Source organism: Leopardus geoffroyi, chromosome B2, assembly GCF_018350155.1.
Source record: "Leopardus geoffroyi isolate Oge1 chromosome B2, O.geoffroyi_Oge1_pat1.0, whole genome shotgun sequence".
In the NCBI taxonomy this organism is placed as follows: Eukaryota; Metazoa; Chordata; class Mammalia; order Carnivora; family Felidae; genus Leopardus; species Leopardus geoffroyi.
The window spans coordinates 5,350,329-5,366,860 of record NC_059332.1 but is presented as its reverse complement, the minus strand read 5'-3'; the positions used below and the strand labels follow the sequence as shown (position 1 = coordinate 5,366,860).

The 16,532-nt window shown below is 51.1% G+C and overlaps 1 protein-coding gene across 4 annotated transcripts in view; it reads right to left on the bottom strand.

The window, feature by feature from the left end:
- Positions 1 to 16,532, bottom strand: part of GPLD1 (glycosylphosphatidylinositol specific phospholipase D1) — a 70,919-nt gene that overhangs the window by 2,251 nt on the left and 52,136 nt on the right. For all 4 annotated transcript variants that reach the window (XM_045497223.1, XM_045497224.1, XM_045497225.1 and 1 more), the window contains 11 exons: positions 15,728 to 15,914; positions 12,893 to 13,003; positions 11,529 to 11,603; positions 11,276 to 11,432; positions 10,645 to 10,786; positions 9,764 to 9,869; positions 9,585 to 9,678; positions 3,317 to 3,493; positions 2,815 to 2,975; positions 1,588 to 1,614; positions 1,415 to 1,465 (listed from right to left, as the gene is read on the bottom strand). In XM_045497223.1, the coding sequence (XP_045353179.1) occupies positions 1,415 to 1,465; positions 1,588 to 1,614; positions 2,815 to 2,975; positions 3,317 to 3,493; positions 9,585 to 9,678; positions 9,764 to 9,869; positions 10,645 to 10,786; positions 11,276 to 11,432; positions 11,529 to 11,603; positions 12,893 to 13,003; positions 15,728 to 15,914 (1,288 nt within the window). The remainder of the gene's footprint in view (positions 1 to 1,414; positions 1,466 to 1,587; positions 1,615 to 2,814; positions 2,976 to 3,316; positions 3,494 to 9,584; positions 9,679 to 9,763; positions 9,870 to 10,644; positions 10,787 to 11,275; positions 11,433 to 11,528; positions 11,604 to 12,892; positions 13,004 to 15,727; positions 15,915 to 16,532) is intronic.

The window sequence follows — 16,532 nt, the reverse complement described above, 5'->3', positions numbered from 1 at the left end:
CCTCAGGTGGCAGAAGGGATGCTGGGTATGTGATTCTTACATGATACATGGGTTCTTGATAACATCTAACTTTCAGAAAATGCATTTTAAATGCAAGCCAAGCTTATGACACATTCTGTCACCAGATATTCTGAGAATCCTCCCATAAACTTCATCTCTTTTTCTGGATAACCCTAAACTTTTACTTAACCAGGCTTGACTATATAGACGGTAAAGCAAGACCGTTTGAACTGGTGGCCACCCGAGAGCAGTTTCACTAAACGGCAAGAAGCTGGAGGTCACCCACCCTGCCACCCTCCATGATCGACGAAGGCCTCCCATCCCACCGTTAGTACTGGGCCGACTTTCAGACTATGCTTTAGCCTTAATCCTGTCAACTTCCCACGTGTATAAATCTTGTTTCTCTCTCAAAGCTCACACAGTTCTGTAGAATGTCCTCTCCTAAATGAATGAATGGGTTCAGTACTTGAGCTTTATATTTGAAGATAAAACTCTTTAACTGCTGTACCCATTAAAATCCAAAATGTGCATACCTTTTGGTCTAGCAGTCTGCTAAGAATATCATTAGCAGCACAATTAGTTTCTTGTAATGGTTAGAGAGAGGGAGAGAGAATTCCAAGCAGGCTCCATGCTGTCAGCACGGAGGCTGACACAGGGTTTGATCTCCCCAACTGTGAGATCATGACCTGAGACCAAATCAAGATCGTCAGATGCTTAACTGAGCCACCCAGGCGCCCTGAGGCTTGCACAATTCTATAAAAATGGAAGTAACGGAGAAAAGGAACCAAATAAAACCAATACGATGCAGCCATTGAAAAGACCCCAACAGCTCCATGTGTACTGGTCTGAGAAGAGCCATCAGATGCTCTAGAGCACATGGAGGTGACGAGGCCGTGCAGGTAGAGCGCGTGCACGTGCACGTTTACGTGTTTGTCCCGGAATCCGGACGAAACCAGGCCAGCATATTAACAGTGGTTATCTGACGTGACAGGGTTTGCAAACTCTCTGAAAGGGCCAAGATGATGATTACTTCAGGCTGTGGGGGACCTCGGTCTCTGGGACAGCCAATCGCCCACCCTTGCATTACAGTAGCTGCCACAGAGACACGGGAGCAGGAATGTGTTCTGATAAAACTAGGGACGCTTCATACAAGTCTCAGGTGTCACCCAGCCACTTAAACTGTAATAATCATTTTTAGCTCATGGCCTGTACAAAAACTAGTCCCACAGGCTGTAATTTGCCAGCCCAGCCCTGAGGGTTGAAGGGGAAAGTGAGGAGATTGTGTATGGATGTTATTTCCTTTTTTGTGTTCCTCTTTTTCACATACAATCTTTTAGATGAAAGACCACCACCCCCCCCCCCCCCGCCCCCAGCCTTAGGATATAAACGTGCAAAGGACAGTCTTCATACCCACCTTGTTTTTCGACCTCACGGTAATCACGGAGCTCCCAAACCTTGAACTTGCCTGTAAAGCAGTGTCTGTTAATGGTCTTTTGAAAACATACTGTAATATCTTATCAGTTTAAAATAAGGGAAAGGGCGCACTTCTGTGGTTTCTCTTTCTTCATTCCTTCAGGAGGTACTTACTTCAGGAGAAATCAGTACGTACTGAGCCTGAAAGGAAGGGGAGAGAAGGGAGACTTGTGTTACTGTCGATGCAGGTTTTAACCACTCATCCTGAAGCCCCACACTCACATCTACATTCTGGAGAAGTCCTCAACTCGTGCATGCCCTTTGACACCAGAAATTCCACTCACAGGAGTGTAGCTCAAGAAGACAGATGGACAGAAATGTTCATATATGGATATTTATATCCTTACTTATAACTGTGAAATGAAATGGACTGAGGGACTAACAGTCCCTCAAATAACGTCTACGTAAACTATGGTGTGTCCACAGATAAAACAGGCAGCCAGGAAGTCCACTGTATGAGAATAGAAGGCATGGAGAAATGTTAACTACGTTGGCAGGGAAGACCAGATCAAGTTACAAAATTGTGGACAAGATGATCGCGGCTGTTAATAAGCCCTATCCACACACACACTGTAATGGTGAAGAGTGTCCTAAAGAATCAGCTCCTGGTGCAGGGCCCTGGCCCGCCCTCTCCTAGCACCCTGACCTGGCGCGCCTTCCTCACGGACATTCAATGTCTTCATCTGGCACAGTACCCACATAGTAGCTTGGAGGTGGCTTGGAGAAGCAGCGGTGAGGGAGACAGATCTATCAAGTGTTAACGCAGTGCCAAGTACAGAGTAAGTGCACAATAAATGGGAACCGTTAAGCCGAGAGAAAAGCATACCAGAAGGATACACCTCAGGTTAACAGAAGGCATCGTCTCTGCAGAGTGCAAATCTAGGTAGAGGACTCGTACCACTTGTATTTTCTAAAATTTTTACAATGAACTGTACTTTTGCAATTAAATAAGGTTGTTTAAATTTAAAAATGGTGTTTTAGGCCCAGGCAGCTTAAAAAAAACCTACCTGAGAAAAGGGATGAACAGGAAGCAGTGAACAGGAAACAAAAAGGGCATTTTGATGGAATCCCAGGGGGCTGCTGTGGGCCCTAACCAAGCAAGGCAGGCTGGGACCAGAACGAGCAGGACCCTACATCCAACTGGACTTGAGCTACAGCGGCAAGTAGCCATGGAAGAATGCAGGGCTGCTCGGGCCTATGCCACACAGGCAAGTGATCGTGCCCTGACCGCCAGACAGCTCAGAAACCGTCAGAGTTGCGCAGTGGACACGATGTCACAAGGCATCCGCAGGTAGCCGCCTTTCCCAGCGTAGCCTAGGATTCCACATGGTCCCACGTTACCTTTTCCTCAGGACATGGAGCTGCCCAGGATTTGCATCTGCCCGTCATGTCGCCAAAGGTGGTCTGTTTGCCATTGTAGACGTACACCCGGCCATCTTCCCCTCCCAGCAGCCCGGACGTGATGTCTGTTATCCGCAGTGGGGCTGCCACGAGGATTTCATCTGCAGACGACAGAAATCAGAACTGGGTCCTAACCCAACCCCCCGCAAGTCCCATGAGCGCATCCCCTAAATCGTCTACCCGGTTTCATCCCAGCACAGTCAAGGCTCTGGTCCCCAGTCGATCATTCCTGGACAACAACTGACATGCATGGCTCTCATGTTACCACCTTCAAGAAGTAGAACTTTCTCTTGGCTCTGGTCTTACCAAGCTCTAAAATCTACCTAAAGGCCTTGGGTCACTGAGCTGTCGATGCTAAGGGCAGAGCCTAGATGACCCAGTTCGGGGGCGGTCTGATGACTGGGGAGCCAGTTCTTGGCCAGAGGCCCTGTTCCTCTCCTACCTAAGCCGTCGCCATCCAGGTCACTCAAGTGCAGAATGCCACCGAATCGGGAGAAGCGGCGGTCTCCGCTGAAGGTGCCGAGCAGAGGTGGCTGCGTGTCCAGCGTCAGTTCATACATCCGACTGGTTCCACCCTGGTGCAAGGTCATGGTCAGGAACGCCATCTTAGACTTCTCATCTGAAACAAACCAGGGCATGGTGTCTGCTGCCATCACAGGAATGAAGAGAAAATGTAAAGCGCTGAATGGAGTCCTATTCTCGCTCAGTCTTCTGTACCTTGAGTGACACAACTGCTCAGAATCCCATGGGACTGGGGGGCGTGGGGGGGGGGGAGGTTAGTGCTGACCAACAGTGGCCATGAGGAGACCAAACACTGGGTAGGCTCAGTGATGTCCCATCAGACAGGTCTGACCCCTGCAATACATTCTCCAAACAACCATCTTGTTTTACATCACAAACTTCCTGTGAGATACACAGTCTAAATTCTTCACGAGGCCTTCCGTGGGCTCAGGAGGCCTTAGAGAATTGGCTACTTACAGCTCTAGTGTTTGGGGGCCACGTCCCCCTTCTCACCCACACGTCACCCATCACAGATTTAAACTACAGCCCCTTCTATTAAGTCTGGGCCTCTGAACATGATGTGCTGTCTGCCTGGAACCAGCATCCTTCCCCCACACCCCTCTGCCGGCCGACTCCTGCGCTTCTGGAACGCGGCCCTGCTCTCGCCTCTGCTGCAAAGCCTTCCCTTCCCTCCCGTGTGCAGCCACAACACTCTGTGCCTGTTGCTTCCCGTGCCCCTCGCAGGGGAGCCTCGCTTCTGTTCACTGGGCCTCTCCTGCACCTGGCTGTCAGTTCCATAAGCAATGGGACCGTGACTTAGTCACACAATGTGCTTGGTTCAGTGCACGTATGGTATGGATGGTTTTTAAATGGGTGAATATTGAACAGTTTTTAAACAAAGCTAGAATTTCGCCTATATAGATCATCTGGAACACAACATCGATTTCAGAAATAAGTACCTTCTCAAAAACAACAACGGCATCTGTCGGTTGGGGTTGCTGGTCCTGGGAGGCTTACGATGACCCAGTCAATGCGTCCATGAACAGGTGCAATCTTGTGTCATTGTCTTTGTGTGTAGAACTGACTACAGTAAAACCTTGGATTGCAAGTAACTTGTTCTGCGAGTGTTCTGAAAGACTAGCAAACATTGCTAATAAGTTTTAACCTGATCAATGAGCGATGTCTTACAATGAGTCATACATGACCCTGAATGTCACATGATCAGAGCTGAGCCACTGGTTCTTGAAATTCGCTTTGATGTACGAGTGCTTTGGATTACACGTGTGTTTCTGGAATGAATTATGCTTGCAAACCAAGGCCGTACTGTATTTTCTTGGACAGCCTTCCCTCATGCCCTGTTCATAGCCAGCTGTCAACTAGAACCAACTGAAAGCTCAAAGCACAGCCAAGAATAGCGGTGGGAATAACAGTGAGGACAAAAAGGAAACAGCCAGCACTTTGAAAGGCTCAGCAATCTGGGCTCTTGAACATAAAGGTACAACCTGACCCAGAACAATATTCCCAAGAGGACAGTGTTTCCATAAACTACAACTGCTAATATTCAGGGTGAAAGCCTAAAGTATGAAGAAACGTCAAAACGAGAGGACATTCTTACGCCCTTCTGCTTCCTGAAGGGACTCGAGCTCCCTGGGGTCACAGAACACAGTAATGCTGGGAGCTCTGGCCACAGAGAGGAGGATGAAGTGCCTGCCTGCAGGGGCGGGGGACAAACGTGGCTTCTCCCTCTGGCTCTGCCTGCCTGCAGGGTGGGCATATCATGTTGGTTTTGCTTCCCGTGGGATGCACACAGACCACAGCCAGGTCTGCCTTCTAGATGCACTCCTGAGTCTACACCTCTGCCGCTTGTACTGCAGGCCAGATGTGATGGCCTGCAGACCCAAACTCTCTCTCGGAGAAGTCACCCCATGGTCACTTTGTGGGCCAAGATCAGAAAAGCCTGAATGTGGCTGCCCATCCAGACCACATTCTCCAACCCAGTTTTTGGAAGACACATATTTTGATAGGAATGATTCATGAGTCCACTTCTCAAATGGCTCCAAGTGCAGAAGGTTGGGGGAGGGGAAGCAGTGATTAGCACTTCCAAAACTCTTGCTTTTTATCATAGTCACAATTTCAGCACAGTGTTGCTTTCAATTCTCAGAATTTGAAAAGGACTCAAAAATCAGCAAGCCATGAAGACATGGGAGAACCTTAATGCAGAATATGCATAATGCATAAAGAAGCCAATCCAAAAAGGTTGCGTACTAGGATCCCAACTGTATGCCACTGTAGAGAAGGCAAAGCCATGGGGAGGTAGAAAGATCACTGGTTCGCCAGGAGGGAAGATGGATGAAGAGGTGAGCACAGAGGATTCCTAGGGCAGTGAAACTATAGTGGATACAGGTCCTACGTTGGTCCAAACCCATGGAATATTCACAAAAAGTGAATTTTAATGTAAACCATAACCTGGGTTCTAATGGTGGGTCCGTGTAGGTCCATCAGGTATAACAGATGCACAGTCTGGTGCAGAAGACAGCAGGGCCCACAGTTCGTGGCGGTGGGGGGGGGGGGGCAGGAAGGGGTTACGGGAAATCTCTGTACTTTCCACTCGATTTTGTTGTAAACCTAAAACTGCTCTAAAAAAAAGTCTATAAAGGATTCAGATACTTTAAATTTTTGGCCATTCTTGGGGCGCCTGGGTGGCGCAGTCGGTTAAGCATCCGACTTCAGCCAGGTCACGATCTCGCGGTCCGTGAGTTCAAGCCCCGCGTCGGGCTCTGTGCTGACAGCTCAGAGCCTGGAGCCTGCTTCCAATTCTGTGTCTCCCTCTCTCTGACCCTCCCCCGTTCATGCTCTATCTCTCTCTGTCCCAAAAATAAATAAACGTTGAAAAAAAATTTTTTTTAATTTTTGGCCATTCCAAATACCTCATTTCTGACAGATGGTAACTAGAACTTCTAAGGATCATGTCATAATGTGTACGTTATATACACCTGAAACATATTTTTCAATAAAATAAATTTTAAAATACTTCATCTTCAGGTTGATGCAAATTAAACAGTGGCTTACAATACACATTTTAAGCAACAAGGGGAAAAGACAAACCCAAGGTTATGTTTCAGATTTTCTGCATCTGTTATTTGAATAACAAAAGTAATCCAGCAGACCTTGGGTTTTTTAAAAGGGACAGATCAGGGTCGGGGGTGAAAGTTTTTTTAAACACACAAGTGTTTTAGTCACTTCTCAAGACTAAGTTCACTTACTGTGACAGCAGAACACACAGCTGTCGTAACACACGGGTGTGTCCCTGCAGCTGGACCCCTGCACGAGCCACAGGAACGGGGACACCACTTTGCGTTGTGGCTCAACACTTGCGACTCATAAACTATGAATCATGTTACTTCCCGTGGCTGACTTTCCGGACTACCGTGAAATAGTCAAAACTAGAAGTGTCAGACTTGGGAATGCCAGGATTTTTTACATACCATTCATTACAAAAGGTGTGGAAAACACCCCCAAAAAAGTATAGTGAAGTTGTACAATGCATCTGTTTCTTTCTGGAGACTGACACCCATAGACGTGTTAAACAAAATGGAGTTTGTTATGGATTATAAAATTTTATACCCACTTAAGCCATTTCTAATTTTTTGCTATTATAATTAACACTGTGAGAAAGATCTTTCCCTGCAGCTCTGAAATAACTTTCTGAGAGCAGATTCTTAGAGACTATCCATACAGCATCCAAGGGAATGAGTATCTTTAAGGCTTTTGCCATTTAACCAAACCTTTCTAGAAGGGCTATATCAGTTCACATCTCAGCAGCACTGTGTGAGTGCCCACCTCCTCTCAACCCCTTTCAATACTGAAAATGCTTTGTAGGTCATCAACACCCTAAAGTCCCCACTGAATATGTAAGCCGTTCATTGTGGCCACGTTCTGAACCAAAGATTCTGCTGAGCCAGAGACAGAGCCCAGGGTGAAGGGGACAGGCCCGACAGGGTCAAGCTCCAGACCACCCGCATCTGGTGAGTACATCCAGTTGTTCCAAGTTAGGTGACCCTGTACCACAGAGCCGTGATTCCCATCTACACCAAAGCACTCCCGTGAGCCCCTGGGAGATGCAGATATGCTGACCCTCGGAAGGGAACACAGTGATGCTGTCTGCCGTCCACGTGAACTACCTGTTGGAGGCAGTTCATGGTTTTCACACTAGTTCCCTAGGATCCTTTGAGTGACATCATATCTTTGCCAACTGGGATTTTAGGGGTTATAATAAAGTGCAGGTACCACGAGAAAATCCATGTGGATTAAAAATGAGGGTGGTCATGTCTAATCTGATTCCAGGTTTCAGAAGCTATACAGCAACCAAAAGGAGCCAAGTTCTTAGGACATAAATACAGCACGTGCCACACAGGCAACCACACGGGGCCCCAGGCTTGGCTTGATGCTTTCCAGTCACCCACCTAAAATTCTGAATAATTTGTAACAAAGGCCTCCACATTTTCATCTCGTACCAGGACTCACAAATAATGTGGGTGAAATACAGACAAAATATAAGTAAAAAATAGGTAAATCTGGGGTGCCTGGATGGCTCAGTCGGTTAAGCAACCAACTCTTGATTTCAGGTCAGGTCATGATCTCACAGTTGATGGGCTTGAGCTCCGCGTCGGGCTCTGTGTTGACCGTGCAGAGGCTGCTTGGGATGCTCTGTCTCTGTCTCTCTCTGTCTCTTTGCCCCTCCCCCGCTCACATGCACTTTCTCGCAAAATAAATAATAAAACCATTAAAAAATAGGAAAATCTGAACAAGATTCAACTGGTGGATTACATCGTGTCAATAACCTGGTTGTGACACTGTTGTGGTTTACAAGTATTATCTTGGCAAAAACTGGATAAAATGTCATGTGGATCTCCCCATGTTATTTCTTACAACTGCATGTGAATGTATAATGGTCTCAAAAAAGGTTAAATTGTATAATACCCATGTAATAAGATATATAAATTAACCTTTTTATAATTTATACAGTATTTTGTAATAGGAAATTACTAAGACCGTAGGAACGTTAAAACAAAGTTTAGAAAGCTCTAATCACAGCATTCCAGTAGAAAGAGACGTGAGGCAAGTAAAATCACTAATGTGTGTTGCAGGAGTTTGGAAATCACTACCTTGACTGTGTAAAAAGGGGTGGGGAGTGGGGAAGAACAACTTTTCCAAAGCTAAGTCAGCAAGTTCCTGGTGTGACAATGCTGTGTCCTGAATCATGCAATGAAAGATCTCACCATTCTTTTGCCCAATCCGCTCTGCTTATTATATCGTATGAAACAAAAATCTTCCCGAAAAATAATTTGACAGTATGCAGTTAAGAGCCTTACTATTAGACCCTCTAGTCCAGAAACTCCACCTCCAGGAACCGATTTTAAAACTATTCAGAAAGGCAAGGTTTTCTGTACATGGATGTTCAATGAGACCCTGTTCACAACAGTGAAAAATTGGAAACATCCTAAATTTCCAGAATAGGGATGATGTTAGTAAATGTTGGCATGTGCACGTGGAAAAAAAAAATGTGATAGGTATCGAAAACCACATTTAAGAAGAATCTTAGTAACACGAGAACACGCACAAGATATAGAATAAGAAATCAGGTGTGAAAATGCGTATATATTATACACACAACACATAGTATGAGCTTAAATTGTTAAGTATCTGGATAAGGGTGATTTCTATATACATCTTTTATTTTCACAAATTTCTACAATAAACGTGATTCGCTTTGACAATCTTGAAGTAAATATGTTTTTGTCGGCTTTTTAAAACTCTTCCCCCATAAAGTAAATAAAATAATGGTTTATGAACAAATGTCCTCAGAACAGACCTAGTCCTGGTGAATGGATTTACAGAATCTTCTGGACTCCCCTCTCATCCAAGCACAGTGGGACAGGAGCTTTAAAAACACACTAGCTCACTTCCATGGGGGATTTTCAACAAATCTTTGAGAGGGACGTTATAATTTGTATTTTGCAAACGATGATGTTAACATTCAGGGAGGTTAAGTAACTTCCCCCGGGCTTGTGCAGCTTGTGATTAATGAGAAAAGGAAATCCTCAAAATCAGGTCTGTCTGGCTCCAGATTTCACAACTCTCCCCCAGTAGGGCACAGTCAAGGAGCCACGTGAGAAACAAGCAGCCAGGTTTCCTGGCGAATGACCTACCGTGGGTCGGGGCTCCAACCAGCAGCACCTGTTTCCGGGTCCCATTCACCATCACGTGACCACTTGACAAGGAAGTACCCAGCTTCCCCATTGCCTGTGAAATGCAAGGAGTCAGTATGGTACAACTCAGAGAACGCTCCGTGGCGCCCCCTGTCCTGGGGAGGGAGCAGCGGCCATACCTTGTCTCCAGAAATGGTGAACCAGCTTCGGCAATTTGGCGGGAAATAGCCATACACCCGTCCGAGGCTCTGTTTCTCATCCTGAGTGCGGTACAAACGGCCCAGACTGGAATGAAGCAGGCGGGGGTCAGCTGCTGGGGCCCGGGATTAAGAACTGGCCGGGTGTTCAGGTCCAGGACCGAGCAAAGAGAAGCCCCCTCTTCCCCACCCCGCCCCCCCTCCCCGGGATCCTTGGCATGGGAGCAGGGGTGGCTTCCAGAGCGAATCCCAGTATTAAGACTCTCCAGGTCTGGGGCTCACCACTCGGCCTCCAGCTGACAGCAGGTATAGGGAGGCCTACGGTCACGGCTGAACGGTGCTCCCCCAAAATTCGCATGTTGGAGTCCTAACCCCAGCACCTCAGATTATGTATATTTGGAGATAGGGTCTTCAAAGCGGTAGTTATGTTACAATGAGGTCATGAGGGTGGGCCTAATGCAATCTGACTGGTGTCCTTGTAAGAACAGAAAGACCAGGGAGGCGCACGGAGAAGAGGCCGTATGAGGATGGAGAGGCGGCCCTCTGCAAGCCAACGAGAGTCCTCAACCCTGCCAATACCTTGACCTTGGGTTTCCGGTCTCCGGAACGGTGAGAAAATGACTTCCTGTGCCTTACGCTACCCAGTCTGGGGCACGCTGTCACGGCAGCCTGGCAAACGGATGCGCCTCTCTACCTCGTTCTTAAACTTCTAAGGAGGAGGATTTGCAACCTCGCCCCAGAGCCGCCTTCGCTTTTCCTCGCAGAGTAAGGCCTCGGCCCCTGTGTCTGAGCCCCACACTTCCACGGGCTCCCACGGCGGCCTCGGGTGCCCACCGGTCCCCGGCCCCACCCTGGGCGCTTGCCTGTTGCTGTTCCTCCAGGTCGGGCTCCCGACCAACAGCAACGTCCTGTTGTCCACGCTGAGCCCGTGCAGGGAGTAGCCTAGCCAGGAGAAGTCCTCCTTGCCCCTCGCCATCCAGTCGGCCGCCTCCACGTCCAGCTTTTCTACGCGAGACCACCAGCGCTGTTTACCCCACACGGGAGGGGGGGCGCCGAGTTTTTGCCGGAGCTCTCAGATACCCCCCAAGCTGTTCGCGGGGCCCCCACCGTCAGAAATGGATCCCCCGCTTCACACGAGAAGGAAATCTCCAGAGCTCACTTCTGTGGCGCACAGGATGCAATACGGACGGGGGGGGGGGGGGGGGGGGCGGGGCGGGCATCCCTGGGATGCCTTCGGGCTTCCCACGCTTCCACAGAGAGACTCTGCCAACAACCCACCGGCCCCCTTGGATCTGGACCTAGAAGCTGGATCCCTTTTTGTACATCCTGTAACTCTATCCACAGCACCTGCGGGAACACCCGCCAGACTAAACGCTGGTAGATTTCAGTGAAATGATCACGGAGTGAGGAAGAAAGGACACGAGGCCACGTGCAACAGCACAGACTAGAGCCGGGAGGCCTCCGCCCCCCCCCCCCACCCCCAACAGGCATTACCTTTGCCGCTCCCGTTGGGGCCGGAATGAAATGCAGCTACCATGCCCTTCTGTTTCCCTCCACCCGGTGCAAAGGGGGAGCCCATCACCAGATCGGGCGCTCCGTCGCCATTCACATCCGCGGCCAAGAGCGTCCAGCCCAGGTTACAGTAGGTGTCCTGTAGGGGAGACCAGGAAACCGCGTGACTCCCAGAGGCCGACGGCGGGATGCGGCGAGGTCTGGTTCGCCGCCCTCGGCCAAGGCGCAGACATACCTGGCAGGTGATGGTGACGTTGGGGCGAGAAGACATCCCTCTTCGTGTGGGGCCGAAGTAGACGTACACGGCACCCTAGGCAAGGCAAGGCACGGGGCGGTCGGGAGGCTTGGGTGGTGAGCCCAGAGCCCCAAAGAAGAGCAGGACACGCAGGAACGGTGGTAACATAAGCCACACGAGTCCCTACTGTCAGGAGCTCAGTGACGGACGGAAACCCGGCCCATGCATCTGCTGCTGGGCTGAGACGGTTTTGAGGTCACCTCCATCAGACTGGTGGAGCCCCCAACGCGGACACAGTCACTGTCACTCATCTGTGCGTGCCACCCACACCTGTCCGTGCGTTCGCAGGACCACTCGCCCGCCTCCCCCGCCTCCCCCGTTCGAGGCCAGCTCGGTTCCCGGCTCCTCCGTGACCCAGCCCATCAGTCCTCTGGACACGACTTGCGTGTGCCTCGAGATGCACACGCCGTGCCATCACTCTGTGACGCAGACCATTTCCTGTCCTCTCACTTGCCGGTCTCCATCCTCATTCGTTCTAGAAGCATTTATGTGCCACTTTGGGCCAAGCACTGGAGGAACCATGATAAATAACAACACTCTGTCCTCCCGAAAAGCTAGCAAGCGGGCAATGACAACACCACGGCATGAGGGGCAGAGGGTGCCGTGTGAGGCCGGGAAGTGTCACCCACACCGGGGGTTGGGGGACAGTTCCGGCACGGGTCTCATGTGGCCTCTAAAGGAAAAGGGAAGAAAGGACTTTCCAGCAGGGAGGGAGCTGCCCAAGCTGGGTGGCTCGTGTGCAGGGGCCTGTGGGCCCAGGAGTGGAGGGGGGAGGGCAGAGGGTGAGCTCGCAGCAGGCGGTGGGTTGAGCGGGGGTTTGGTGACGAAGGGCCTTTGACCTTTGTGCTCACACATGGCACAGAAGCTGGGCCTGCCATGCACGGGGTACACGCAGACAAGAGCCCACATTCCAGGACCGGACCTGGGCAAGGAACAGGGACGGGGTGGCGTCTGTGCATGAGCGGGAAGATCCAGGGAGGTCACCACTCTGCTGGGATGACGGGGCCTCTGGATCGGCTGGAATCTCCGTCCCCCTCCAGCATCCAGCATCCGAGGGGGTCGGGGGAGTAATTTCTGGTGGAATTGAGGCCACGCTAAGGCCAGCAAGGCAGGGACTAGGTGGCACCTAGTAACCTGCGGTCACGTCAAGGACCCCAACTGGGGGACCCGAGATCATCTCCCTGTACACACTGCGGCCGACACACTTGGCTGTCCGCTTCCTGCAGAGGCTCTGTCCAGCCGGGCCTCCCGCCCTGGCCTCCCCCCTGCCCCCCCCCCCCCCCCGCCCCCAGCATCAGCCTTACTTTGTAGGTGAGCTGCTCGGAGCCCACGGACGGGGCTCCCACGGCCAGGTCAGGCACGCCGTCCTCGTTAAAGTCCAACACGGCCAAGGCCGAGCCGAACCGACCTGAGGGCTGAAGAGACACAAGTGACTCCCCCCAGGCCGAGCCACAACCTTCAGAAGCACACAGGACTCCCCGGGAATACAGAGACCCAGACCCCTGCCCTGGAGCCCCAGGGCCCAGGAAGGAAGCAGCAACCTGTGACACTCCTGAGACGCCCAGACTCCCCGCTGGGCGGCTCTGCCCTAAGGACATTTTTGGCAAGCCTGTCTTGCTTTAAGGGAGGGGGGGTGCCAGGAAGAAGAGGGTCCGTCCTCACAAGTTGCAGAGTTAGAAACCGGTCTAATGTACATTCTGCCCCACGTTCAGGGCCACACTCCCCCTGGGAAGCATCCGAAATGATCATCGCACCCACCAGCAACAACAGCTAATGTCTGATGAGCACTCAGGATGTTCTAGAGCCACACGATGGCCAGAGCAGGGGCCACGAGCTAAACGTGGCTCTTACAGTTAAAGTAATTCGCACCGAACACATTAAAAATTCAGCTCCCCAGAGGCACCAGCTGCCTGGCAAGTTCTCAAGAGCCGATGCACTTAGTGGCCCTCCGATTGGACGGCAGAGCTACGGGATGTCGCTACAGAAAGCTCTGGACAACACTGCTGAGGACCCCGTTCTAAGCACCTTACACGGACTAGGGCAGGCGCGTTTATTAATCCCCCCGTTCGCGGTTTACAGGTCGAAAACCCAGCCCGTTCAGGGACAATTTTCTTCCGAGGTGGATTTCCTAGACCTTTCATCCCCCACCCTCTGGAACCAGCCTCAACCCAAAAGCAACTCCCTTCGTCCTCCCGTTCTTACACAACTTCTAGAACAATGACCAGTCTTGCACAAGTGAGTGGTTTGCCACATACACACGGCCCAGAGTCCACATCAATTATGTGCTGGCTCATGGCGCTACACCCGCGTGCATGGTGCCTCTGAAGACTGCCCCTTCCTGCGAGGCGGGAACTCGACAGACTAGAAAGGAATGCTCCAGGGCACAAAGCACGTGGGCCACGAGATGCATTTCGCCCTACAGACAAGGACACAGAAAGGCTCACTGCAGACTCGGGCTGGACCGAAGGAGTCCCCTCCCTAGTCCCCGCCTTCCTCTGGCCATCTTCCTTCTCCTCGCAGGTCACTGGGAGACGAGAACACAGAGCTGCCCCCTCCACGTCCCAAGTGCGTGACACTTGATTGTCCCCAGGCGGCAGCCGCCGCTCTCGCTCCCCGTCTGCAGGAGCCCAAAGGGTCAGACCCTACCCAAAAGGCTGACACGGGAGTGGCTTTGTGGAGAAGTCAGGAGCAAACAGCAACGGGCAGACTGATTTCGGAACTTTCTCGTGTGGTATCAGAAGGTTCCAAAAAATGCTGTCCCTCCGGGACTGTGTAACCTCGCACACTGGCCAGCCGGCTTCGGACAAACGCTCACATACAGGGCCCCTTCCGTCAGGTCAGGTCCTAAACCCCGTGCTTTTCATTTGTGGACATGGGTCCAAGAACGTTGTCATCTTGTTTGGTCTCCACAGCATTAACTCGACAGCAGGGGGTTTTGCCGTTTACCCGGGACAGGAACCAGCTTCTGATCCAAGTCTGGGGCTCCCTCCCCCGGTGCTTGGTATTCGGAGCACGCAGTCCTGCCCCAGCTCCCACACTCGTCTGTGCCAAGGAGCGTGGCTGCAGACGGCTCTTGTGAGAACGAATGCCAGTCAGGTCCCGGGGGAACCTTCCAGGCTCCTGGTGCTCCCAAGAGGGGTCAATGCAGACTCTGTGCTGAACAGCCATGTAGTCCGTGTGGGATTTTTCTGCTGATGAACCACTTAAAACCGAGGAATGAGGGGCACCTGGGTGGCTCAGGCAGTTAAGCCTCTGACTTCAGCTCAGGTCATGATCTCACGGTCTGTGAGTTCGAGCCCCGCGTCGGGCTCTGTGCTGACAGCTCGGAGCCTGGAGCCCGCTTCGGATTCTGTGTCTCCCCCTCTCTCTGCCCCTCCCCTGCTTGCATTCTCTCTCCATCTCTCAAAAATAAACATTAAAAAAAACAAAACAAGGAATGAAATCCAAAGTCTGGAGTTTAGGGGACAGTCATGCCCTAGGTGCTGGTTCACACAAGACGTTAATTTAGGGGAAAGTGGGTACAGAACTCTGTCCTGTCCCTACAGCTCGTCTGTGAATCTGAAATTCTAACCAAATAAAAATTTGTGTATAAAAAGGGGGAGGTTTACAAAAAGTGGGGATGTAATATCAAGAAATCACGTCCTGACTGGCTACTCAGAGCAGTTGTAAATAGGTGTGTTTTCAGAAGGTATTCGACTAAACACATCCAGTTGATGATAGAATGGCATCAATGAAGTGGACGGGCTTTGAAAAACGGAAAAGCGTGGAGCGCCTGGGCGGCTCAGTCCATTGAGCATCCGACTTTAGCTCAGGTCGTGATCTCATGTCTCACGGGTTCGAGCCCCACGTCGGGCTCTGTGCTGACAGCTCGGAGCCTGGAGCCTGCTTCAGATTCTGCGTCCCCCTCTCTCTCTGCCCCTCCTCCATTAGCACTCTGTCCCTCTCTCTGCCTCTTCCCTGCTCAAGTGCTGTCTCTCGCTCTCAAAACTAAAAACAAGCATTTAAAATAAGCATCGGCCACCGGCTGTGTGTTGCTACCGTCATTCTTGTGACTGGCTGTTCACTCTGGAGACTCAGCTGAGAAAGACAGGCAGTGGCTTATGGACACCAAAAGGAAAAACTGGAGATGGGCGCCTCACCTCGAAGCCCTCCAGGATCACGTGGGCCTCCTTGTCAAGATCCAGGTCGATGGGGGGCAGGCCCAGGGCGTTGCCGTAGAGGAGGTACACGCGGCCGACCTGGACGTGGCCGGGGCGGCTGTATCCCGGAGCGCCCACCACCAGGTCGCCGTGCCCGTCCTGGTTGAGGTCAGCTGAGGTCATTGCCCTGCGGGGAAGAAGAGAGGACCCCCCGCAGTATCTGCTGAGAACTATGGGTAAGACGGTCTCCTGTGTCCTTCCTCCCTAGAACTTCCTCTTGTTGACTTCTTCACCCCGCCTGACTGCGGAGAGCATTCACGTCTGAGTTGACGTTGTTCGTGTGATTCGGTCTTGCTCTCCAAGAAACACAACGACGACGACACTGAGGCCACCAAGGCCTCTGGGCATTTCTGGGCCCTATGACCCGAGCAGGTGAAAAGCATCCTCACAGAGCCTCAGGTCCTCTATGCAAAACCCAGAATAGCTGTGCACGGTCCTGAGCTCGCCTGGCAAGAGAGGACGACTGCACCCAGCCCGTGGCACGGGCTCTGACAGGTCAGGTAACAAACAGACGCAAACTGAGTCTGGGACAAACTCGTGTTAAGTACACATGCTATCTCTACCTTAGCTGCACAGGGTGCCGTGTGCTGTGAAAAATACTAACTGTTCAATGTAGTTAGTAGATCTTGCTTGCTTTCTTTTTTTTGTTTATTCATTTATTTTTGAAAGAGAGCGAGACAGCACAAGCAAGGGGAGGGGCAGAGAGAGAGAGAAAACACGGCATGAACCCGTGAGATCATGACCT